This window comes from Plasmodium yoelii (genome assembly GCF_900002385.2).
Source record: "Plasmodium yoelii strain 17X genome assembly, chromosome: 3".
NCBI classification, from domain to species: domain Eukaryota; phylum Apicomplexa; class Aconoidasida; order Haemosporida; family Plasmodiidae; genus Plasmodium; species Plasmodium yoelii.
In genome coordinates this window covers 372,450-398,844 of record NC_036175.2, presented here as the reverse complement: position 1 = coordinate 398,844, position 26,395 = coordinate 372,450, and the positions used below count along the sequence as shown (strand labels likewise).

Genomic DNA, 26,395 nt, shown 5'->3' with positions numbered 1-26,395 from the left:
ATTAAAAAAAAAAAAAAAAAATAAAAGAATATTTGGAGAAATAAAATTTTTTTGCGACATCATACAAAATGTTCAATTTATTACTATTTAGTAGTATATATAAATATACGATAAATTAATTATAATTTTGTTTCCGACAATATTAATAGAAAAAACAGGTAAATAAATATATGTGCAATCTTTTAACAATTTTTTTTATTTCCTTAAAAAAGGGTACAGTTTTGCAACTGTTGTAAGCGGTAAAAAAAAAGCAAAATCGGCAAAACAAAAATTATCAGAAAAAAAAAAAAAAAAAAAAAAATTACCAGAAAATTACCAGAAAATTTTGACAAAATTAATATGTTTAAAAAAATACATAATATGTAACAATAATTATTTAAATTAAAAAAATTTCCCTTGAAATAGTGAAGATATTGAAAAGGAGAAAAATATATATTTTGTGTATAAATAAAATTTTTATTTATCCACACTTTTCAATTTTTTTATCGAAAGGCCTAACTGGTCAAATAAAATGAAGAATTTTATTTTAATTTTAAAAATGATGTGAATGGATGCGAATTTATGGGAATTCCCCAAATTACATTTTAAAGGGTTGTGTCATATATATATATAATATATATATATATATATATATATATTTTTTTTTTTTTTTTTTTTTTTAATTTTACAGTTGCTGGTTGCAAGTCATGTAATAAGCAATAAACAGTGGGATGAAAATAAAGTGAAAAATAAAGTAAAAAAAAAAAAAAAAAAGTTGAAAAAGTTGAAAAATAAAGTAAAACAAAGCGAAATGAACGGTTCTTGCTGCTCCTCTAACTTAGACCAACTTTTCAAATGTAAGCTTGCTCGCTAAGAGCAACCTTGTATGTTATTTCTTCCAGATATATTTTGAATTTCTTTAAAAATTCGTGTATATTTTGAAATTCAATAATATGATTTAAAAATGGTATTTTTGTAAGTACATCGTTAAAGGTTAGATATATTTCATCAAAAAATTTTGCTAAAATATCAACAGACGATTTTTTAAAATTATCATGATCATATATAGATGAATCTAAAATTATACAACTAATATCATAATTTCTAGATGCTGCATCTGATGTGTATTCAAAATAAAATTCTGCTCTAGATAACAATTCTTTTAATAATGTTATCAATGAATAATTATTAACATATTCTAATTTTCCATATCTATCTTTTAAAAAATATCCAATATTATTTTTTTCATTATAACTTGGATCTTCGTTATAAAAAAAGAAAGAACTATTATTTTTATCACCATTTATCCACATTGTAAATAAATAATAAATAATTATAGATATTTCATGTTCTTCTAAATTTGATGCTTTTTTATGTTTTAAATTGTTATGAATTTTTAAATAAACATTTATTAGTGATTTATAATCGACTTTATGATTTAAAAGAAGATTTGATATCCATGTTATATAGAAACAATAGTTATGATGGCTTAAAACAATAGCTTCTGGATAATTTCCTTTCTTTCCTAAATTATCATTTCCCTCATTAAAAGTGTAATTAACATTATACAGGTAATATAATGCTTTTCTACACTCTTTCCCTATTGAAGTGGTATCACCCGATTTTATTTTTTTCTTCAAAGTGTCTACATAATTTGGTTCGCTACCGTTCTCACCTCCGCTATCGTTCTCGCCTTTACCATTGTTACTTTCGCTTTTCGCGCCTCCTAACTCTTCCTCCTCGATGTCGTTATAGTTATCTGTGTAGTCGTGATATGAATAGACACTTCTTAATTGGTTATTTACCATTTTCGAAATTAAAGAAAATGGAGATAATTTCGAAAATATAATTTTATCTTGATTCCCTTTATATTCATATGACTCATTTATTAAAATAACATTCATTTGTGGGTCGAGATAAATTAATGGTATACAATTTAAAAAATAGATTAATCTCATTGGTTCATTATATTTTTGAGATTTGATATAATCGATTTTTTTTTTTAAAAGGAGACGTATTTTTTTTATTTCAAATAAATTGTTAATAAATTTGTGTAATTTTAAAACAACTAATAAATATAATGAAATGTTAAAATTCTGATCATATAGTTTTAATATATCTCCAATATAATTAATAATAAAATGTACATCTTCAAAACAGATAGCTAAAGATAATGATAAATCTATTAATCTTTCAAAACAAAAAGAATAATTTGAAAAATAAAAAGAGTTACATTTTGGATCTCTTTTTAACATTGCATTTACTGTGGAAAAACAATTATTATTTAAATTATCAATTTTTTCTTTTTTTTTATCACATAAAATTATTAATTTTAGTAAATTAAAAGATGGTAAAAAATTTTTAAATAAAAAATTACTTTTAATAAATATATTATTTTTTAATTCTTCTTTTGTATATATATTTGTTTGAATCACAATTAAATATTCTTTAAATGTATCAATTATGTCTATTATTCTCGATATGTTAATTTTAAATTTTATATTTTTAATTTTTTGATTATAATCATTTATTATATCATTAACATATTCATATTTATTTCGACATAGATAATTATACATGTTTGAAAAAGATTTATTAATTACATCTATTTCTTCATTATTAATATTATTAAAATGTTCTAGAACCTTTTGTACATCTTCTTTAGATCCATTTATAAGTATATCAAAATAATTTTTTAAAAAATTCCAATCACAAAATTTATAGACATAAAATACAAATAAGTTAACAATTTCGTAAAATAACATTTTCTGATAATTTAATGAAGTTCTATATTTTTTTATATCTTTTAAATTTAAATAATAATTATTATGATTCGATATATATTCATCTTTTAATTTAAAAAGACATTTATTATTTGCAAAAAGTAATTTTATACTATTTGAATATATATTATCATAAGATATTGTTTTGTCTACTAAATAATAATTTTTTAAAACTTCTTTTTTCAAATAACAGTTAATATTTAATATGTCTTGTACACTCGAATATTTTCCATTTCCTGGAACCTTAACAACTTGATCATTTATGAAATATTCATTATTATTTTTTTTATTACCATTTCGTCGCCCAGATTCTGATCTATTATAATCTGTATTTTTATTTTTTATTTCAGAGTTAGATCCATATATCTCACCATTTATATAATTAATTGGTATACTATTTTGTCCCTCGTTTTTATTTTGTTTGTTTTTAAAATAAAAAATTTTTTGAATAAAAAAAATTTTCGCTTTCATGCAATTATCAATATATTCTAATCTATTTTTTAAACTAGGATAAGAAATAATACGAAATAAATATTTGTAAATACTACAAAATATTTCTTTTGTTTCGTTGTTATATAATGGGTTTTTTGTTAAATTATTATTATCAATAAAATTGTTTTCAAAAAGATAATTATTTCTAGCTAGCTCATTTAAAAGGATATTTTTATTTATATTTATTGCTTGTTCATAATTTTTATTTGCATTCATTGCTTGTTCATAATTTTTATTTGCATTCATTGCTTGTTCATAATTTTTATTTTGGCTAGCCATTTTAACAGAAAAATGAGATGATGGATCTAGGAAATTATCACCCAAATTTTTATTAATCTTATCATGTTCTATATCAAATTGTTTCTCTTTTGTTACATATTGATTATCTATTTTTGATTTGTCTAAATTTTCGATTTTTCGAACTGAATTATTATGAGAATCTTTTGATCTTTCATTTTTATTTATTATATTATTTTTTTTAAAATTTAATATTTTTGAAATTAATTTTAAAGATGTTATATTATCTGGTGATATGTCCCATTTTCTAAATGCTTTTCTTGAAAAAAATATAACAATATCTTGATATTTTAATTCTTTAAAATAATATATATATGCATCTTTAATATTCATTTCATTAAGCTTGACATAAAAATATAAATATGGGGAAATTGTGAAATCAAAAATAGAACATGGAAATTCATTTTTGCATTTATACAAAATTAAATTAAAAATAAAAAAATGAAAATTAATATCATTTGAATATTCTAACAATGTTATTAAAAATCTTTTTATTTTATTTTTTTTTTTTTCATCATGTTTAAATAAATATTTTAAATAATTTACATGTACAATCTTATCAACAGGTAAAAAACAAGATGTATATAAATCATAAAAATATTTATTATATTTTATTCCAATATTTGAAATAACCATTTCATTGTTGTATATTCCACCAATTTTATTATCTATATGTTCATTATTATTATTATTACCAAATAACATATTTTCATAATTATATATATTTAAATTTATATCAATATAATGACCATATCTAGAATTTCTGTTATTTCCATTTTGATTATCCTTGTTCACATCTTTCTCATCAGTTGGTAATGTCTTATAATATGAATCTATATAAAAAGATATCAATGTGCTAGCACATCTGTAATAATCTGCTTTATATAACAAAATAACTAATTTAAATATATTTATATTTACAAGAGAATCTTTTAAATTTGCATTTATGAAATGTTCTGCTCTTTTTTCAGATGCAAGAAATTCATCATATTTTGTATCATAACGTCCATCATTTTTGTAATATTCAAAATTATCTTTAATTTTCATTTTTTTTTTTAAAAAAATTTCCTCTTCAATTTTTTTTATTAAAAAAAGTGCAAGGAACTCAGTTTTGTGTATTATATATCCTTGAAAAAAATCTACAGGTATATATTTTCCAGATTTGATTAAATAAAATAAACATTGTTTTAATATTTCTCTATAAGTTTTACTCATATAAACCTTTAAAAAATTACATTTGATTAATAAATCAAATAAGCTACTTGGCAAATATAAAAAATTATTTTTTTTTTTTTCGACATTTTTTTTTTTAATAATTTTTTTACATCTATAATAATCGCAAATAATGATACAATATATTAATAAATATTCTATACTAAAATTAATAAAATTTAAAACTGAATAAAATTCATTTATCTCATTTACCATTATAACTGTATAATCATAGTATATATTAATAATTGAAACATCGGTGATTCCTTTCATTTTATTTGTATAATCTTTTTTTCTTTTTAATAAATTTGTTAATACTATACTTACACATATACTTAAACATTTTAATTTTTCAATTAAATTAAGACAACAATCTAAAGGAACAACTCCTTTAAGTATTAATATATCATTACTTTCATATATATTTCTTTTTCTTTTTTTATTTCCTTTTTTTGTAAAATTAGCTATATAATCATCATTTATTCTGACAATGCAATAATCCTTCATGCTATAAAAGCTTTCCTCAATTTCATCATCTTTGTCATTACATATTATCGAAATACAATTTTTATCATAATTTTTAGAATTTTTTTCTCCAATTTTTTGAAATTTCATACCTTTTGTAGAGGATCTATATTTCGTATTTTGCTCTACATAATTATCATCATTATATTTATTTTCTTTTTTTTCATTACTATGATTTAAAAATTTGAAAAATTGTGTATCTCTATATTTTTCATAGGTAAATATATTTATGAACATAACAGGTTTAAGTAATCGACTAAGCAATAGTAATAACCCTCTTGAAATTATATGTAACGAACTATTATACATATTTACATTTTTTAAAAATAAAATATCAAAATTTTTATTTGTTAAATATTCAAATGCAAAATTTCCACTTTTATTTTTCTCGGATGTTAATAATTTATCTCTTGTATTCTTTTTTTGATACATATTATATAAATTTGTATATCCAGCATCTGAGTAAACTATTTTTTTATTTATACTATCATTGATTCCTTGATATTTTGATTCGATTGAATTTATATTTCCTTTATTTACATTTTTTCCTATTTCATTATCTAATTCATTTATATTATCATTAAATAAATGATTTATCCCTTTTACCTTTCTTGTTTTTATTTCTAATTCCATAGCTTTTTGTAATTTCCCTTGTTTTATTATATAATCAGCATTATTATCAATGAACCCAAATTTAAAAGGGGTTCTTTTATAGATTCTGTTTAAAATGTCATAATCGATGTGTCCATTATCTATGTCATGATTTCCTTCCTTTAATTTAAAACTGTTATTATTATTATTGTTTGAATAATTAGTATTATTTATCTCGACCCTATTATATGGGTGCTTATAACTTAGAGATTTGCCAACGGTATTAAAATTTTGATTAAGTTCGAAAATACGATTATGTTGATTTTTGCCTTGTATTGAATAATTATAATTATTACCATACCCTTTTGAGAATCCCAAATCATATGAAGTTTGTAAATCTTCGATTTTATTATTTGATCGATTATCAGAATATTTTCCAGAAATATTTGAATTTCTTGAATCAGCAACATTGTGTATATTATTGAAACACATGATTTCATATTTATGAACATGATTTAAAAGAAGACACCATATAATAAATAAAAATTCTTCACTTGTTGATATTTGTATTATTTGATTTATAAAATATTCATATACTAATTCGTATTCATTTTTTTTTTTCAAAAAAACTGTCATAGAATTTGATGTACTATCCTCTTCACTTTTGTTCATATTATTATCATTTAAATTTTTATTAAAAGGGATATTTCCATTTTTTGCTCTTTCTTTAATATATGCAAGAACTTGTTTTTCTAATATTTGAGGTGGAAAATTATTTTTTTCTGAATTTATATTTTCATTATTTATCATGGCTTCTTTAATTTTTAATTCGTTGATAAATATATTTTTAATATTTCTATTTTCAAAAGATATTTTATATGGTAAATAATTATTTATCATTTTTTCGATTTTTTGAACTTTTGTATTTTTACTTATATAATATATACTTTTATTTGTTATTATTAACACATCATAATATTCTTGATATTCGCTAACTGTATTTTCATTTAAATAGAAAGGAGGAATATTTTTTAAATTATCTTTGTGTTCACTACTAGATCTATCGTTGGGTTTGAAAAGTAAATTGTCATTAATAATTAAATTATTTTTATTTGGCATAAAGTTATTTTGATTATTTAAATAATATGGTAAATTTTTTTTTGAATTATCATAATAATACATTGGTATTCCATTTCTTTCATTTTTTAAAAAATTCATATTATTAGTTGTACCCGAAGATGAATTTTGTGTGTAATTATTTATCAAATTATTTGGTATTGAATTATGATGGCTCATTCCTAAATTTGAGTTAGGTGCATTGATTGGGGAAATATTTCCAATTCTACCTGCACTTTGTATTTCGTTAATATTATTATATTTCATTTTATCTAAATATAAATCTTTTATAGCATTATTTTTTTGTGTTGTTTCAAAAAATTCATGAAAATAATAATTTTTTTTTTTATACATAATTCCAATAATTTCCTCATTTATTATATATTCATTTACGTTTTTAAAAATAAATTTGCTTTTTGGTGAGTTACTCGAATGGTTAGTGTTCAGAATATTTCCATTTTCATCTGAACTGGTCAGCAATTTTAATTTATAATAAACTTCTTCTGTTTCTTTATTCTGCTTGTTATCTGATGACATTCGTTTATTTATTTCATCATTTTTATCTTTGTTTTCGTCTTCTGGATCAAAATATCCATGAGCATCTTCCCAATCTATTTCATCATCTTTATTTCCTTGCTTGTGTATTTTTTTATTAACATTTTTTTTTTTTTTTTCATTTTCGCTGTTTTTATAATTTATTTCCTGACTGTTCATAATATTATCACCCATAAATTTAAAAGGTGGAGGTTGTGAAAATCCAAAGTTATTTGATTTGTCAAATATACCACGGCTTTTTGTGTTGACTCCATCATGTTTTTTTGTCACATTCCATTCATCGTTTTCGTGATTCTCAGAATATCCTGATTTTTCGTCAGTATTTTTTTTTTTTCCTTTTGTAACTTTTTTCAAAACAATGAATAAATTTTTTAATTGGTGTGTAAATACAACCTGAGATTTCTTTTCATTAATTTTAAGCCCTTTTTTATGAGGGTAATTTTGAAAATCTTTCAATACAACTTTAAAACTGTTACTCTCTATATTTTTAACAAGAGAAATATAATATATATTTAAATTATTATCAATCATTTTTAAAAATATATTATTTCTTTCATAAACATAATTAATATGGATGTCAATTATTTCGAGCTTATTAAGTAATCCTTGATCCATATTCGATGGATACATAAATTTGTTAATATTGTTAATATTGCTATTATTGTTATTATTATTTTTATTTTTCATATTTGAATTTCCTGTTATGGGGTTATTTATTCCTTGCCTGCTATGTATATTTCTATTTCCATAGCTAGCGAAATTGTTAGAATTGCTAAAATGTGTTTCTCCAAAATGAGGTACATTATTAGCATCTATGTAATTATCTGAGTTTCCAATACCATCCATGTTAATATTTAATGGATAAAAATTTCGATCATTCGAAATTTTCATATTATTATTGGAATTACCACCCATATATATATCATGATGTAAAGCTTTAGTATCATCTACAAAAAATATATTCCCAACTTCACGTATTAAATCGCTTTTACTAAATATAATAGTTTCAGATGTATAATTTTTATTTTTGTTAGAAGTGCTTGATAATAGTTTTATATACAAATCACTGTTTTCATATAATACATACAATATTGATCTTTCGCTATCTATTAATATTTTTTTTACTTTATTTTTGTGAAAATAAAAATAAGGTATAAAATATGGATTTACTATTTTTTTTAAATAAAATTTTATGGGTAGTTGTTGAATATTATCACAATATATATTTTTGTTATATTGGTATAGATATGGATCATTTTCGTCGTTTCCATCGCTTTTGCCATTTTTACCGTCTCCACCATTTTTTCCATTTTCACCATTTTCATCAACAAAACTGCCTCTACTATCATTCGTGTAATCGTATCCACTAATTACAGACCGATTTGAAGAAGATCTTAATTTATTAAGATTGTTAAGATGTTGTTTGTATCTACTTTTATCATTTGCCATGTATGCATCATCTTCTTCATCTCTATCCGAATCATATTCTATATTTCTGTTATTGGAAAAGAATGCATTATTTACTTTATTTACTAATATAGATAATGTGTTAATTATTATATGTTTAAAAATGTTAAGAGGCTTTAAAATATCCTCTTTTTCATATACAAATTCAAGTACATTTCCATCATCTTGGACTAAAAATATCCGCTCATTTTTTTCAAGAGATTTAATATATTCAAATTTTTTTTTAGACCCTTTTGGTAATTTAAATAAAAGAAACAAATATATATTAAAATAAAAAGGATATATATTTTGATATATTAATTGTTCACCCAAGGAAATATTATAATCTTCTTCACAGTTGAAATATAAATGAATATTAAAAAAATAAAATGTTTGCTCCGTGATTAACATTAAATAATGATTTTTTATGGAATTATAAAAAGAATCTAAAGGAATAAGACTATTTAAGAAAACGATATCAATACATTCGAGTGGTGAATCTATTGATATAGTTAACATTTTACTATTTATATTATTTAAATTATATAAATGTAAATAATGTATTTCTTCATATATTTCATAGAACCATAAAATATTTATCTTATCAATTATTCCCTTTTTTATATATGAAAAATTTGGCCATTTTATCTGACTTTTTTTATCGCTTAAATTTTTATTAACATGTTCATTTTTTATTTCTTTATTACCTTTAAATAAATTTTCAAATGGACAGATTAATTCTTTACAATATACATTAAATAAGATATCATTATTTTTTACACAATTAAATAAATAATTTATTTTATATATATTATTATAAAATATTATATTTTTTTTGCTATTTGTATATACTAGATTTTCGTCATTTAAAATTATTTTGCAAATTCTTAAAAATAAATTAAAATCACAAGATAAATTTAATTGTTCATTTTTTTTTTTTTCATTATTATTATTTTTTTTATTAATATTTAAATTATTATCAACATTCTTTCCTTTAATGGTTTCATCATATGCATCTAAGACATTTTCAGTAACATTTTCAAATAATTCTGATAATTTTTGTGTTATATTTAATTTGGAATCTACATCTACATCATTATTTTCTTTATATATATCTGATATACAAAATAATGAATTTTCGATCAAATTTAATTTTCTTTCTACAGAATTTATATATTCATTTGATTTTATTTCGGATAATAATATTTTATATTTATTATATATATAATTTAAATTCATTACTTTTTTTTTTTCTAATTTATTTTTTTCATATATTTTATTATATTTTTTTTTTATTTCAGTAAATTCTTCATCTTCATTTCCTAAAAATAAATCATTCTTATCTTTTATAAAACAATATTTTTCATTATTTCTTAAATCATATATTTGTCTTTCTCCTTCATTTTGTTTATTAAACCCTGTTTCGTTTTTTTTTTCAATTTTATGTTTATTTATTTTTTTATTATCTATAGATTCTCCTTTTTCATCTTTTCCTTCTTTGTATATTTGTGTAAAATTATTTTCACTATAATAAACATCAGCTTTATTTTTTTCATGAACATTTAAAATAGTTTTAATAATTTTTTGGTTATTTTCAAATTGTTTATTTTTATTTTCTTTTTTATTCTTTATATCATCTCTTAAATCGCCTGACTTGTTCATATGTATTTCATTAGCATTGAATAACATGTTTAACAATATTTCACTTTTTTTATTAACATTTTTTATTTTATTTCGCATTTCCTCTTTTTTATAACTTGACTTAGATTCTGTTTCATCATATTTGCTTTCATTTTCTCGATCACTTTTATAACTATGACTATCTCTACTATTATCATAACTATGACTGTATCTACTATTATCATAACTGTGACTCGATCTCATGCTTCTACTAACATCTTCATCTGTATATTTCCTACTATATGTTTCTGAGCTTTTTTTATATTCAGATGTGTCTTCTTCGTTAATAGATTCGTCTATATTATCACTAGAACCCTTTTCAGAACCCTTTTCGGAACCCTTTTCAGTTTCTGACCCATTTTGTGGTCGTGAAAATAATGAATCATTTATTGGTTGATCATTAAATATAGACATGTCACAATTATTTTCTACATTATTATTAATAGTATAACGCTCTTCGTTTTTTCTTTTATTATTTTTTTCTGCTGTAAAGAAGTTTTCGTCAGATGATGATTTTATTTCGCTTTCTTCAATTTTCTTTTTTGTGAAATATTTTCTGTATTTTTTCAATGCGTTTTTTTTCCTCGTTTTCTTCTGTTTCCTCTCATGCTCCTCGCTAACTTCGCCAACCTCGTCATTTTTGCCAACTTCGCCAACCTCGCTAACTTCACTAATTTTTCCAACTTCGCTAACTTCGCTAATTTCAATTTTGTCTGTTCTTTCAGTACATTCTATATCGCTCTCCACTTTTCTCTCTGGCACGCTTCTATCCTGACTGTCGCTTCCTCTACTTACATCAGAATCAGATGCATGGCTTCTATCACTTTGGCTTCTATCACTTTGGCTTCTGCCGCTTTGGCTTCTACCGCTTTGGCTTCTGCCGCTTTGGCTTCTACCGCTTTGGCTTCTATCACTTTGGCTTCTTCCGCTTTGGCTTCTACGACTTTGCGAATCGTTCGAAATATCCCGATCAGATTCTTCATTTTTTTTTTTTGAATTTATATCATCATTTTCAGATTCATTGCTGACACGACTTTCTGAATCATATCGAGAATCATTCCCATCCATGTTATTTGAAAAAATATTTTTGTATTATTTATTTTATAATTTAAAATAAAACATTTATTGATGTGGTTTTTCTTTGCTTTGCTTTGTTTTGTTTATTTAAATATTATTATAAAAAAATATAAATGACTATGATATATTAGCAGAAGCTCAAAAGTTTATACACACAATTAGTATATGTTATAACAGCCTCTTAAATATATGATAAGATTCGAGGCGATCTTGAAAAATACATGCATACATACATGCATACATACGTGTATACAATTTGAATAAATGTATATGCACAAATTATATCTTCACATTTGTAATTCTTGGAATTATAAAATATTATTCTCTTCTCAAATAGTTAACGGTATAATAATACCAAATTTATTTTCCTTATTTTTGTTAAATATATGTATACATAATTTCATGGATTGTTACAAATATCAACTAAAATATTTTTTAAAAAAATTAAGATGGTAAGCATGCAATGCTGAGGCAAACCAGGGGAGAATAAGAAAAAAAGGAAAAAATATGAGAAGTACGAAAGTACGAAAATACAAAAATACGAAAATACGAAAGTATGAAAATACGAGAAAAAACAATGCCAATAAATATTAACCAAGAATAAATGTATAATAATCCAAAATAATGAAAATACAAATTTTTGAAAAAAAATTATAACAAAAAAGATAACAAAAAAATACATTTCATATCTTAACGAAAGCAGAAACACATGAATGGTGTGCTATTTTCATAACATTTAAAAAAAAAAAAAAAAAAAAAAAAAAAGAGAGCATTTTTTTATAATTAAATTCATTCTTATTTTGTTATTTTCGCGAACTTATAATAACAAATAACTATATATTAAAATAAATTATGTATTATAATTTTTTTTTTTTTTTTTTTTTTTTTTAATGATATTACCCCTATGAGGTTATAAAAATATGTAACATAAAATTACAAAATAGTTTACCCATATCTGGTCATATAATAATTATATATGTATATATATATATATTATATATATGTAATTTTTTTTAATTTTTTTTTATTTTTTTTTAATTTTTTAGCAAAGATTGTTAAAATTCATTTTATTTACAAACAAACCTTGTAAAATGTGAAGATATGCATATAGTATTTTTTTTTATTTATTTTTCTTAAAACATAATACTACATAATACCACATATATACAATTTGAATAAAGGTCATGTACTATTTAAACATATTAATGGTTGAGAACAATGCATTATATATTATTTTTTTAATTATATTTCCAAATGTATTGTTATATTAAAAGATATCAATACCCCCCCCAAAAAAAAAAGAACGAAAATATACCATTAAAAACAAATTTGTGAATATAAAACAGTAGAGTACATATATTTTAGTGTAAACAAATATATGTTAATATATCAACATGAAAACGAGGCAATTTATTTTAATAAGCGTTTGAAATTTATTGAAACGGTTGAGAATTATTGGAAAGGCTGAGAATTATTGGAAAGGCTGAGAATTATTGGAAAGGCTGAGAATTATTGGGAAGGCTGAGAATTATTGGGAAGGCTGAAAATTATTGGAAAGGCTGAAAATTGTTGGAAAGGCTGAGAATTATTGGAAAGGCTGAGAATTATTGGAAAGGCTGAGAATTATTGGAAAGGCTGAGAATTATTGGAAAGGCTGAGAATTATTGGAAAGGCTGAGAATTATTGAAACGGTTAGAATTATTGGAAAATTTGAGAATATTGGAAAGGGTGAGAGTGACAAATTTGTGCATTGTATAAAGCGTAAAAATAATACATAATGAAAAGCCAATATCTGTCGAATAAAAAAATATATGAACTAATTAATAGTGAAAATTATGAAGGACATGAAAATAGCATTAAGGAAGCATTTGAATTTAGATACACAAATTTGCTGAACTATTTAAACCAAGACAATAATTATTATAATATAATATCAATACACCTTCAACAGTTTATTAATGATAATTTAAATTTTGGAAATTTAAAATCATATTTTTTTGGATTTTCTAAGGAATTATTAGTACATAGTTTAAGAGTTTATTTTTATAACGAATTATCAGATAATGATAGTTTTATTTTGGAAGTAAAATCGACAAAATGTGACGAAAAAAATGTATTGAGTGAGAGTGTAGGCAGCTCAAATATGGAACATGATAAAATAACAGATGAATATATTTTCAAAATAATAGAAAAAAATGTCAAAATTATAGATATGGAAAAATTGCATTTAATTTATTTTGACGAATATTTTTATATTTTTAAAAATATATTACATGTACTAAAAAGTTGTTATATTTTTTATGCATATACAAAATATAAAACAGATGATTTAGAATTTGAAGATAATTTAATTTATCAGCTTTTTAATATAATTGAAAAAAAAATAAAAATTCAAAATTTTATACAAATTTATTTTGATACATATAATGATACTAATAATTATTTTGAATTAATAAAAACAACACATACAGAAAATTATCCATGGTTATATAAATATATATTATTATTTTTAAATATTCAAATATATTGTATAAATATATTTTTTTTTTTACAATTAAGATTAAAAATATTATCAAAAAGTAATTTTAAAACGCTTTTAAATATTTTCTTAACAACCCCTAGTACTAACACATCTAACGATATAATTTCTGACGATATTATTATATACACATTAAAACAAAAAGAATATTCTATATTTTTTTTATTAATCTCAATAAATGAAATAATAAAATTAGAAGATATAAATAAATATATTAAGTCACCATTTTCAAATAATTTATTTAAATTTTTTTTAATTTTTCAAAAAAATCAAAATATATCAAATATATATGAACATAGTATACAAACAGTTGCTAAATTTTTACCAGATTTTTATGACATTCTTACAAATTTTATTTTTATTAAAGATAATTTTGTATATAAAAAAATATTAGGAGATTTAATAAATAATTCTCTTGTTATAGATGATACTGATGATAGATACATCAATAGTGATGATAATGACAATAACTCAATTCTAAACAATGGTATCAAAATAAATAATAAAATTTCAGAATCAAATAGTATAGATGTTGATAGTAGAAATGAATATGTATTAGAGAGAGATATAAATAAATATTTGGTAAAAAATATGAAAAAATATATTAAAAAAAAAGAATTTTTTAAAAATAATATAGATGTTGACATATTTTTAAAGGTTTGTATATCTCTTTTTAGTGAAGAAGATTTTATTTTATTTATAAATGATATTAAAAAATGTTATAAAAATATAAAAACATGTTTAGATTATATTAAAGATGATAATATTCATAAAAATGTATTCTCATTGAAATATTTTTTTAATTCATATAATTACAAAAATACAGAAATTGTTACAAATAAAAAAGAAATAAAAAAATATATATCACCTTATATATATATTGAAAGTAAAAATATAATATTAGAAATGTCAACCTTTTTTTTTGCATATGACTATTTAAAGGCGTATGCAAGTGGTAATGCGAATGTGTCGGATGGGCCAGATGTGATAGGCCAATTGAGAGGCGAAGAGAGTGGGGAAGAGATCGGCGAAGAGAGTGGGGAAGAGATCGGCGAAGAGAGTGGAGAAAACACAGGAATGTTTCATCCTGTTATATTATATAATGTAAATAAATTGTTATTAGAATTTTTTGGAAATAAAATTTGCAATTTTCCTATCCACACACTAATAATGTTTAACCATAATTTATTGTCTATATATCGAATTTTAAATGTTTTGATTGGAACAAACACAGATTTAATAAATTTTGAAGAAATTGAAAATAATTTAGAATCATTATCTAAGATAAGCAATAATACAGATAGCATAATTACCATTTTAGAAGATACGTTATATTTTAAAATAACAAATATTATAAAAAATAAAAATTTAGATATAAAAAATATATATATTACATATATAGAATATTATTATATATTAATAGATTTTTATAGTAAATATTTATATAATAATTATGATCGAGGAAATAAAAAATTTTTTGGGAATAATAATTTTAACTTATGTTTTTTTAAAAATATTATTATATTTTTTTGTAAAATATTAAAAATTAATAAATGTTTTCCATTATTAATTGAAATAAAATTATTTAATTATTTTAAATTACCTTATGGGATTCAAAATAGTTTTGTTAGTATATTTACATATTTATTATTTTTATCTTTAAAATATAAGGAGCTTCAATCTTTTACCTATGAAATCGTTAAAACGTTGTTGTTTCTTGTTAAAAAAATTAATATAAATAAATTGAATACATATTTATTTCAGATATTTTCATATTCCGAATATAAAGAAATGGAAAGAAGGGAAATGGCAGCAAATGTGAATACCGACATGGATAACAACAACAATAGCAATAACAATATCAACAACAATAATAACATATTCAATTCAAGCGTTTTTTTAAATAATAATTCTGAACATGGTCAGAATAATAACGACACTTTTGGAATCTTTCAAAATGATAATATAAATTGTGTTAACTTTTCGAACTTTAAAATCGAAAAAGAATCAATGGATATAAAAGAAAATTTTAGAATTGACATATCCTTTTTGAAAATATTTTTTTTAATTGATCAGGTTAAAACTGTTCGGCTACACAAAAATGGCGAAAGCGGCGAAAATGGAGAAAATAGCGAAAATGGCGAAAGCAGCGAAAACGGGAAAAAAGCAAACACTTCAAAATATGACGATTTAAACGCCGAGTTAAACGCCGAGTTAAACGCCGAGTTAAACGAAGCGAACAGAACCCAACGAAGTAAATACGAATATAACAATTTTTATAATTCGAATTTGAATTCATATGAAAAAGGTGTCAAGTCAAATCACGAAATTGAAGATATCAGTTTCGAAGATGTTTTTATCATTACCTTAATACATTTGTGTGAAATAGATAATAATAAAATAAATTTTGTTACAGATTTGTTAAGATTATATGATGAAGAAAAAAAGAAAAATATATTTCCATGTACAGAAGGAATATTAAAATTATTTAAAAAAGTAATAAATAAAAAAACGGGTATATCTTTTTATTCAAATGTTTATAAATGTTTCCAAAGAAAAATCGAACAGATATTAGATAGTATTAATATATTAGTAAAAAAATGGACAAAATGGACCTTTGAAAATTGTGATAATGCATTTAAAAGAGAAAAAAATATTAATATAAATAAATTAGTAAATTTATTTTTTATATCATTTTATAAATATTTAAAAAATTATTTTTTAATTATAAATAATTTTTTAAATAATATTAAAATATATAATAGTAACAATACTTTTGATGAATTTTTCTTTTTTATTTTTTCAAAATATATAAACAAAATATTTATAGATAATTTTTCATCCTCTTTTATATTTAGAATTTCAAAATTCACTATTTTAAATACAACTTTATATATAATTAATTATATGCTCAAAATATCAGAAAATGTAAATATACACACAATTAAAGAATTTTACACACATTATAATAATCAAAATAAATTATGTTTACAAAATGGAAAAATAGAAAAAAGTCACATAAGAAATAATAACTCATTTTTTTTATCTTATTCAAATATTGAAAATGATCAAGATGTTGGTAATATTAACACAGAACATACTCCTTATGATTTACAATTAAGCAAAAAAAATACAATAATTTTTAACAATTTTGTTAATAATATAATTATAAATCATACAAATTTACTTAACAAGCCAGAATTATATTTACACAAAAAAATAAATGTTTTCCAACTTCATATGCTAAATGAAAATGAATATTTATCTAATACGACTACAATGAATCATATCACTGATTTTTTATGTATGCAAAAGGAATCAATAAATAATAAATTAGGTTTTTCAAATTATAGAGATAATATTGAAAATAACTTTGAAAAAAGATATTCAAATAATATAAATTTGGAATATGATAATAAAATGAATAGTGTTGAAAATTTATTTCAAAAACCAGCTATAAATTTTAACCTGAACGATAATGATTTTTTTGAAAATGAAAATGTTTCTAACAAATATAAAAATTACGATAAAACTCGTTTTGATACTAATGTGTTTTTTGAAAATAATTCTTTAAATATGGTACATAAAAATACAATAAATTACAATTTAATATTTCTAAAATTTTTTTGTCATATAATAAATATATTGGAAATTATTTTTCAAAATAATTATGTTTTTTTTTTGAGTGATTTTTTGCTTGTACATTATGAACAGTCAGAAAAAAATAAGAACATATTCAAATATCGCCTGAACAATTCAGATAATTATTATTCCATTATGAATTTTTTTATAAAAAACTACAACATTAATTATTATAAAAATAAGGACATAAATTTGGAAAATTCAAAGTATAAAACTTATCAAAAATTAAATGAGGAAATAATTAATCGAGTATTACTAATGTATTCGCTTATATTGGAAATATGTTGTCGTTTTAAATTTATTAAAAAAATTAATAGCATATCGACAAATATAGCTAACCAGATATTTGCGCTATTTGACACGTCACACCCAATACACAATTTATTTTCCAAGGTTTCCCTAAATTCGCTTCCAAAGGTAAGGCGCTATTTTTTTCCACATTTTTCCACGTTTTTATATATTTTTCCACGTTTTTATATATTTTTCCACGTTTTTATATATTTTTCCGCATTTTTATATATTTTTCCGCATTTTTCCGCATTTTTCCACATTTGCAGAATGACATAGTCAGCAAGTCCTTGAACAACGACATTTTGAGCATCGAAAAAAAATATTCAAATGAGAAGCGCGAAATACTAAGCATATCATTGTTTTATTTTTTTATGCACAATTACAAAAATATATACACATTATATGATAAATTAAATAAATATTTCTGCTTAAATAATTTTAGTAGTATATATTTCATGTGTAAATATAGCAAAGGATATTTTCCCTTATTATCGATTATAACAATGTTCACAGGAAAAATCAAATTTTATTATAATAAAATAAATAAAGTCGAATGTAAAAATATGAAAATTGAATATACAAAAAGAATCTTAAAAATATTAAATTTTTTATATTTTTTTATAAGAGATAACGATTTAATTGATACATCAATTTATAGAGAAATATTTGATCTGCTATTTTTTATAATAACAAAATATTTCGAAATAGGAAATAATAAAGAAGATATTTACAAAAGTTATGATATAAAATCGTGTGAATTTAATAAACTAAAAATTTTTAACTTATCTATACATTTTATGAATGGGATATATTTGAATTTGTTTAACAAAAATGGTGATAAAAATGGTGATAGTAATGGTAATGGCAATGGTGATGGTGATGATGACCTGTCGGAAAAGAAAGAAAGCTTGTGGAGATACATAGAACTACATTTTAACAATTTTATAAATAAGCTAAAAATGAACAATTATATATTTATTAAATCATATGAAAATATGCCAATATATGATAAGCATGTGAAAAAAGAGTTGTATAATTATATGTACAATATGAATATAATTAGTGAAATATTTGACTTAGTCATTAAAGGAATATATACAGAAGAAATGAATGTTTATAAATTTATAATTCAAATATGTTATAACAAAAATATGTGCAATATATTTTTTAATATTAATTTTCCAAATTTAAATAATTTATTAAGCTCTTATTATAAATTATACAATAAAAAAATAGATACAGCAAATAATATAAAAAACATTTTAAATAATAATAAAAATATACTAATTGAAAAACATGGATCTATAAATGATGATATATTAATTGAAAATATATTTCAAGTTTTCTGTGAAAAAAATTATTATTATAAATATATACTTAATTTATATGAAAATAAAAGTGGAAATGGTCAGAATGAAGAAAATTGTATTTTTGAGAAAAAAAATAATTCTTTATCAATTAAAAATGTGTTACAAAGTAAAATGGAATTATTAGAAGATGATTATATAAGTAAGAGGCTTTTTGAAAAAAAATCAAAAAAAAAATATGGTGAAAAAAATTTTATTTTTGATATTAAAAATTATTGTTATTGCCTGAACGTTCAGAAAAATAATTTACAAAATAATACTAATGTTTTTAATTTACACACAGAAAATAAAAATTTAATAAATGGAAATATATATTGTAATAATGAAACAAATCCTGATCTTAAATTAAAAAATAAAATATATAAAAGTGTATTAAAAAACGTTGATGCCATATTTTATGAAAAAAAAAAACAATTTAAAAAGGATAGTTCAAAATTGGATGGATATAATATTTCTCAAATAAAATTTCATGAAAATAAAAATGAAGATAATAAAATAAGCAACTGGAATGATAAAATAGACAGAATATCAAATATTAAAAATAACAAATTTGAAAAAGATCAAAGAAAAAAAAAAGATAAAAAAAAAAAAACATATTATAATTATAGTGAAAATATTTCTAAATCATTTATGTTTTCAAAATGTTTTAAAAATGAAATAAAATGCATGAAATATATTAACATAACACAAAGTATTTATGATAGCAAAATACGTTTATTATTATTTTTGTATAAATTTATTATTATGTTAAAATATAAAAAAATATTTGAAACTGAAAATTATAAAAGAGAAGAAGAATTTTATTTAAAAAAATCTAATCAAAAATTAAATATTCCTTTTGTTTTTTTTATATATGAAGCCATGGCTACATTTTTAGTATCTTCCATCCAGATAAATAAAAATTCATTTTATTATGTTTTGGTATCAAATATTATTGTAAATTTATTTTTTATCATAAATATGCATTCTTATGAACAAAAAAAAAACAAAACAAAACCCTCTTTTATTACTAACGCGAATGTAGAGAATACAAACTATTTTAGCACCAAGCAAAACGGAATAAATAGCAACATTGCTGATAATGATAATGATAACGATAATGATAATGATAACGATAATGATAACGATAATGATAATGATAATAACAATGATAGCTATTGCGATGACGAATATGAAAATAGTTACTATTGTGATTTATTTTTGTATGAACATTGTTCACCAAATATAAAAAATAATAATAATAACATATTTTATGTTATACATAGAAGATCGAGTCTTATTTCTGAAATATATAGAAAGCATATGAAATGGCAATTACAAAATGAAGAAGATAATAATATATATAACAGAATGCAAGATAAAAAAAATTCAAATGAAGATAGCAAAATGATATGCAATATGTCTGTATTTTTTTCTTTATTTATAAGATGTATAGTTATACATTTACACTATTTTAAATTATATAATAAAAATTATTATTTTTTAAAAAATTTAAATGCATTATATGTTCCAAATTGTATATTAAAACATATTTATCCTGCTCAGAATTTTAACATAAATTTGTTTATAAATTTATTGGAAGTGTTTTATGTTTCTATTCGATTATACAATAATCATTTTGTGAAAATAAATAAAGGAAGACAGTTTGACATGGGTTTTAAATTTGCCGAAGCAGATAAAAAAGTAAAAAATAATAAACAGAAAAATGGGTTTGATAGTGAAAAGGGTAAAGAAGTTAATAAAAAGGTGGTAAGCTATGTAAAAAATAAGCAATTGGATATGTATAGTAGTGGTTATAGTGACGATGATAATACATTTAGTTTTAATATATACATTAGAACGTTGAAAGAAATATTAACAGAATGTTATGAATCACATGACCTGTACATGCAAAACGAAGAAAATAATAAAATGTCATATTTTATAGAACATATATTATTATACTTTTTATATAACCGAATAAATACTATATATGAATTATTATATAGTTTTTATTTTAAATGTATAAAAGTTGAAAAAAGCAAAATAATTGATATAGTTAATAAAAATATATATAAAAATTTAGAGAACATATTATATGACCATGTTAATAAAATAAATACATTTTTATATAATAATCAATATTATTATTTTTATATTAACACTTTAATTTTATTAACATTAAATAGACAAATATGTTTACATATTATTAAAATAAATATATTAACAAAATTTATATATGTTCCAATAATATATCATTCTATCTTTGATAATAATAAGAATTTTAGTTCTATTTATTATATATTAAATGGTGAGTACATAAGAAATAAAAATCATATAACATTTTGTTCTTTGATTGTTTTAATAATAAAAATGTTATATGTATATGCAAATGATTATAAAAATTTTGAAGAGAATGTGGAATTTTATTTTTCTGAAAATAAATCATATAATTTATCAAAAAAATTAAAAATGACTCAATGGAATTTACAAGAGACTAAAAAAGACAAAATGCACACAGACAATTTATTCTTTAAAAATATGGCATCTATAAATTTGGAAAAAGATTCCAAAGAAATGATAACGGGAATCCAAAATGGTGCAATAAGCCAGCGAAATTGTTACACCTCAAATGGTGAAAATGGTGAAAATGTTGAAAATGGCGAAGGCTTAGATGGGAAGTGTTACACAAATAAAGAGGTCGTTTTTTTTCTTACCTCTATATTTAACATAATTGAAAAATTGTCAGATAGAATTAACTTTATATTTACAAAAATCGAAAAAATAAATTGTTTAGCAGCCCTGGAAGAGTCATATTTATATGTCGAATTACTAACAAAAATATCATATTATTGTAATTTGTATAATATAAATAATTTTTTAATATCTATTATGGATAAAGCAGTTGATCATCATTTATTTTATATTAACAGAATTTTAGAGAAATTTATTTTTGAAAAAGAAATGATAATTGAACCATATAGTCAATATGAAGTATCTGCATCTTCAAATATACAAGATTCTATAAATAAAAATAAATTAAGAAAAAATGGATTATCTTTATTTACACAAAGAGTGTTATATATTTGTTATAAATCGATTCTTAATTATAATACTATATTGTTAAATATAATTAAGAATCAATATTTTTCTTATTCATATTTTATTATTCATTTTTATATTCTGATACTAAAATCTACAAGATTGGTTACAACGATTATAGAACATTTTGGTCGAAGGAACACAACTTTGATTCGGACGGTAAGTTTGTTTTTTTCCCTGTCGATAAATTCGTTAATTTGGAATTGTCATGCGTATGTGCATGTAATATATATGTATATGTATATTTTTTTTTTTTTTTTTTTTTTTTTTTTTTTTTTTTTTTTTTTTTTTTTTTTTTTTTCCATTTCGCAGATAAAGTCAACTAACGGAGTGTCGAACGTTCCGATATGTCTCGATATAATAAATACGATAAAAGAAAAAAAAAGAGAAAAAATATATTATACAAGAGGAGTTGGAGGAAAGACACCTAGTTTTTGTCAAAATTTAAGTGACAATAATTCTAAAAGTGAATTATCAAATAATTCTGGAGATATTATACAATATAATAAATCTATTGATGAATATACAGATACAAAACGTATATATAAAAATGATAATTTATTTAATTTTTTACCAGAAATTATAAAATTAAAAAGATACTATAATATATTAAAAGAGATATTAGAAAGAAGCGCATTCCTTGGTGCTTTTCTTTTAGAAAAATTAAAAAATTCATGTGAAGACTCTTGCCTAAAACAGATATTGATTAGCAATATTTGCTCTTATCTGATTCATATCAACGCGACTCTCTTACCCTCCAACATATGCACAAACAACTTTAAGAAGAAGTGCACTCTCATTTACAACTACATCGTCAACATCCACAAGAAGTAGCGCTTGCATTTTTTTTCATTTTTTTGCATTTTTTTTTCATTTTTTTTCATTTTTTTTTTCATTTTTTTTTCATTTTTAACGAATTAAAAATAACTTTCACTGTTTAACGCGTTCATCCCATTTTAAATTGTGAAATTAGATGAAAAATGGCCCAAAAAATAAAAATAGGAGATGGGATACTAAACAAAACAAATAGATGCAAAAGAGGGAATGTCGAAAAAAAAAAAAAAAAATACGCAGTAAAGAATAAGAAGTGTGAAAAATGGAAAAGCGCAAAATGGAAAAGCGCAAAATGGAAAAGCGCGAAGTGGAAAAGCGCGAAGTGGAAAGCATTATGGGCCAAGCCCAGACTCTTCTACACATTCAGCAGTAACATCTATGGATAAAAGGGGGTGTCAAAACGTGGTAGTGATAGTGATAGTGATAGTTAGTGGTAGTGATAGTTAGTGATAGTGGTAGTGGCAAAACGTGATATTGATAGTGGTAGTGATAGTGGTAGTGCTGGAAGTGGGCTCGTGGCGGTTCAAAACAATTCGACGTCGCTATCCACATCTTCATCATATAAATTTAAGTCGATTTTATATCTAAGCATGCCACCGAAGCCACCAAACCCTTTCTGAAATTGAGCACCCTCTTGAGATTTGTTTGTGACAAAATCAAGAGATGCACCATATTTTTTATAATTATTAATAATCCAATCTGTTAATAAAATTTTTTCTACAACTTCTAATTCGACATTATTTTCCTTATATAAAGATTCTTGTTTTTCATCATGTGGAAAAATATGCATAGTTTTAATTTGATTTGTAACATTATTTTTGGTAGTTAATCGAATGATATCTAACCCTTCATATACAATTAATAATTCGACTGCTCCGATTTCCAAAGCTTTTAGAGTATCTTCAATTCCATATACAACTTTGCCTGTATCTTGTGCTATTTCTTCAAAAAATTTTCCTATTAATTTTTTTTCTTGTATAAATTTAACATTCTGTAAAGCTTCGCCACTAAGTTCTATAGCTTGATTGAAACCATTATCTCCACCATATGATATATCTACAATCTTAATAACCTTGGCATATAATCTTTGATCAAATAAATCACTATGTAATAAGTCATTTTTAAAATCAGCACTTCCTGCTAAAACAATACCTAAAACATTAACTTTATCATTGGTTATAAATACAGATGTAGATACTTCAGCAACCTTTCTTAAATAATTATGTCTTTTTTCTAATCTTAAACGTGCAAAACGTAATGCACTTTGACCACCACGACCATGTTTTTTTGGCAAATCAACTGTAAATCTTCGGATAACTTCTCTTGCATTTCCTTGTATTGTTCCAAATAATGCACCATTACCATCGACTATAATAAAACCAAATTTATCATCACTTTCTAATAATTCTTTTAATGCTTCTACATGAAATTTATTATCACATAAATACAAACTAGTATTAATTGGTCGAAAAGGTTCAAAATCTATTGACATCTTTTTTTCTTTTCCATCTTCAGTAACAACAGTTCCGCAATATACAACTAAACCCTTGGGTGGTGTCTTATTATACAGTTTTAGCTCTAAAAAGGAGGGGAAATTGTCATATTTTTTTCAAAATTTTTTCATTTTTTTTTCAAATTTTTTTTCATTTTTTTTTCATTTTTTTTCCAACTTTTCCAACTTACTCTGCTGAGTTGAGGTAATCGCGGAGAGGACACTGAGACGGTTGACTCTACTTTTGATGTTGGAAGCAGTTCCAAGTTCATCCGCTAACATTTTGTTAATTCTCGAAACTTCATCTTTGCTTCTTATAATTAAGCTGATCATACTAGTTCCGTTTCTGCATGGGAAAAAATAAAAAAATAAAAAAAAATAGAAATATGGATGTATGAATGTATGTATGCATGGATGTATGAATGGATGTATGCATGGGTAGATGAACACTTCTAGCTTTATTTAGTACCCTTTGGCATTTTCTAGCTTTTTTATTAATCTTTTTATTTTCCATTGTTCAACATTTGCATCTCGATCGACTTCCATGATGTTAAAATTAATTCTTAAAAAAAAAAAGTTTCAAAATCTTAAAAAGATACTTGCCTATATTTAATATGAATTGTGTATGTCTCGAAAAGGTTTTATAATCTCATAGAAATATAAAATGTTTAATGGAAATGTATGGGATATCAAAATTTGTTTATTTTAAATTGAAGATAAACTATGTTATTTGAATAAATGCTTAAAGATTTGTGTATCTACTATAACATATAAACAAATAAATAATTCTATAACACCATATAAGATACCACATATATATTATATAAAAATAATTCACATCTTTATAATACAGAATTGTTTCCTTTATGGAAAATTAATTAGTATCACAATTGCATCGTATGCATGTATGTATTGTATATATATTTAACATATAAAATAGTAGCTACACAAATTATGCTTATATACAATATAGATAAAACAAAAATCTAATACCAATCTATGTTTGTGGGTAAATAGTTATAACTTATAAAATTTATTTTATTATTAATATGTTTTATTACGTTTTACTATATTTTACTATTTTTACTATAATATAAAAAAATTATGAATTGAAAGGGAAGTCAATATAAATATAAACATATATGAACACAGGAAATGTAATAATTAATCTACTTTTTTTTTATTTTTGAAAAAATTAAAAATATAAGGAAAATGATATATTTCCTGTTAATATTGTCATTTTTTTTGTTATTTTTGTTATTTTTGTTATTTTTGTTATTTTTGTTATTTTTGTTATTTTTGTTATTTTTTTGTTATTTTTTTTTTTTTTTTTTTCTTTTTTTTTACAGGTAAAAGGAAAGCACTCCCCCCCCCCATTAAGGATACAAATTATAAT

General features: G+C 21.8%; 3 protein-coding genes across 3 annotated transcripts; 1 reads left to right on the top strand and 2 right to left on the bottom strand.

Annotated features, from left to right (window-relative positions):
• Window positions 1-830: 830 nt before the first annotated feature.
• On the bottom strand, window positions 831-11,744 carry PY17X_0309900 (conserved Plasmodium protein, unknown function; the record flags this gene model as incomplete). Its single annotated transcript, XM_725857.2, has 1 exon — window positions 831-11,744. The coding sequence occupies one exon, from the start codon at window positions 11,742-11,744 to the stop codon at window positions 831-833; it is 10,914 nt and encodes a 3,637-aa protein (XP_730950.2).
• Window positions 11,745-13,530: 1,786 nt separating this feature from the next.
• On the top strand, window positions 13,531-23,507 carry PY17X_0309800 (conserved Plasmodium protein, unknown function; the record flags this gene model as incomplete). The annotated part of the gene is made up of 3 exons (XM_022954967.1): window positions 13,531-18,351; window positions 18,492-22,832; window positions 22,986-23,507. 3 exons carry the CDS (start codon window positions 13,531-13,533, stop codon window positions 23,505-23,507), a joined length of 9,684 nt encoding a protein of 3,227 aa, XP_022811461.1.
• A 523-nt stretch (window positions 23,508-24,030) lies between these two features.
• Window positions 24,031-25,545, bottom strand: PY17X_0309700 (peptide chain release factor subunit 1, putative; the record flags this gene model as incomplete). Its single annotated transcript, XM_718629.1, has 3 exons — window positions 24,031-25,085; window positions 25,191-25,345; window positions 25,469-25,545. The coding sequence occupies 3 exons, from the start codon at window positions 25,543-25,545 to the stop codon at window positions 24,031-24,033; spliced, it is 1,287 nt and encodes a 428-aa protein (XP_723722.1).
• Between the last annotated feature and the right edge of the window lie 850 nt (window positions 25,546-26,395).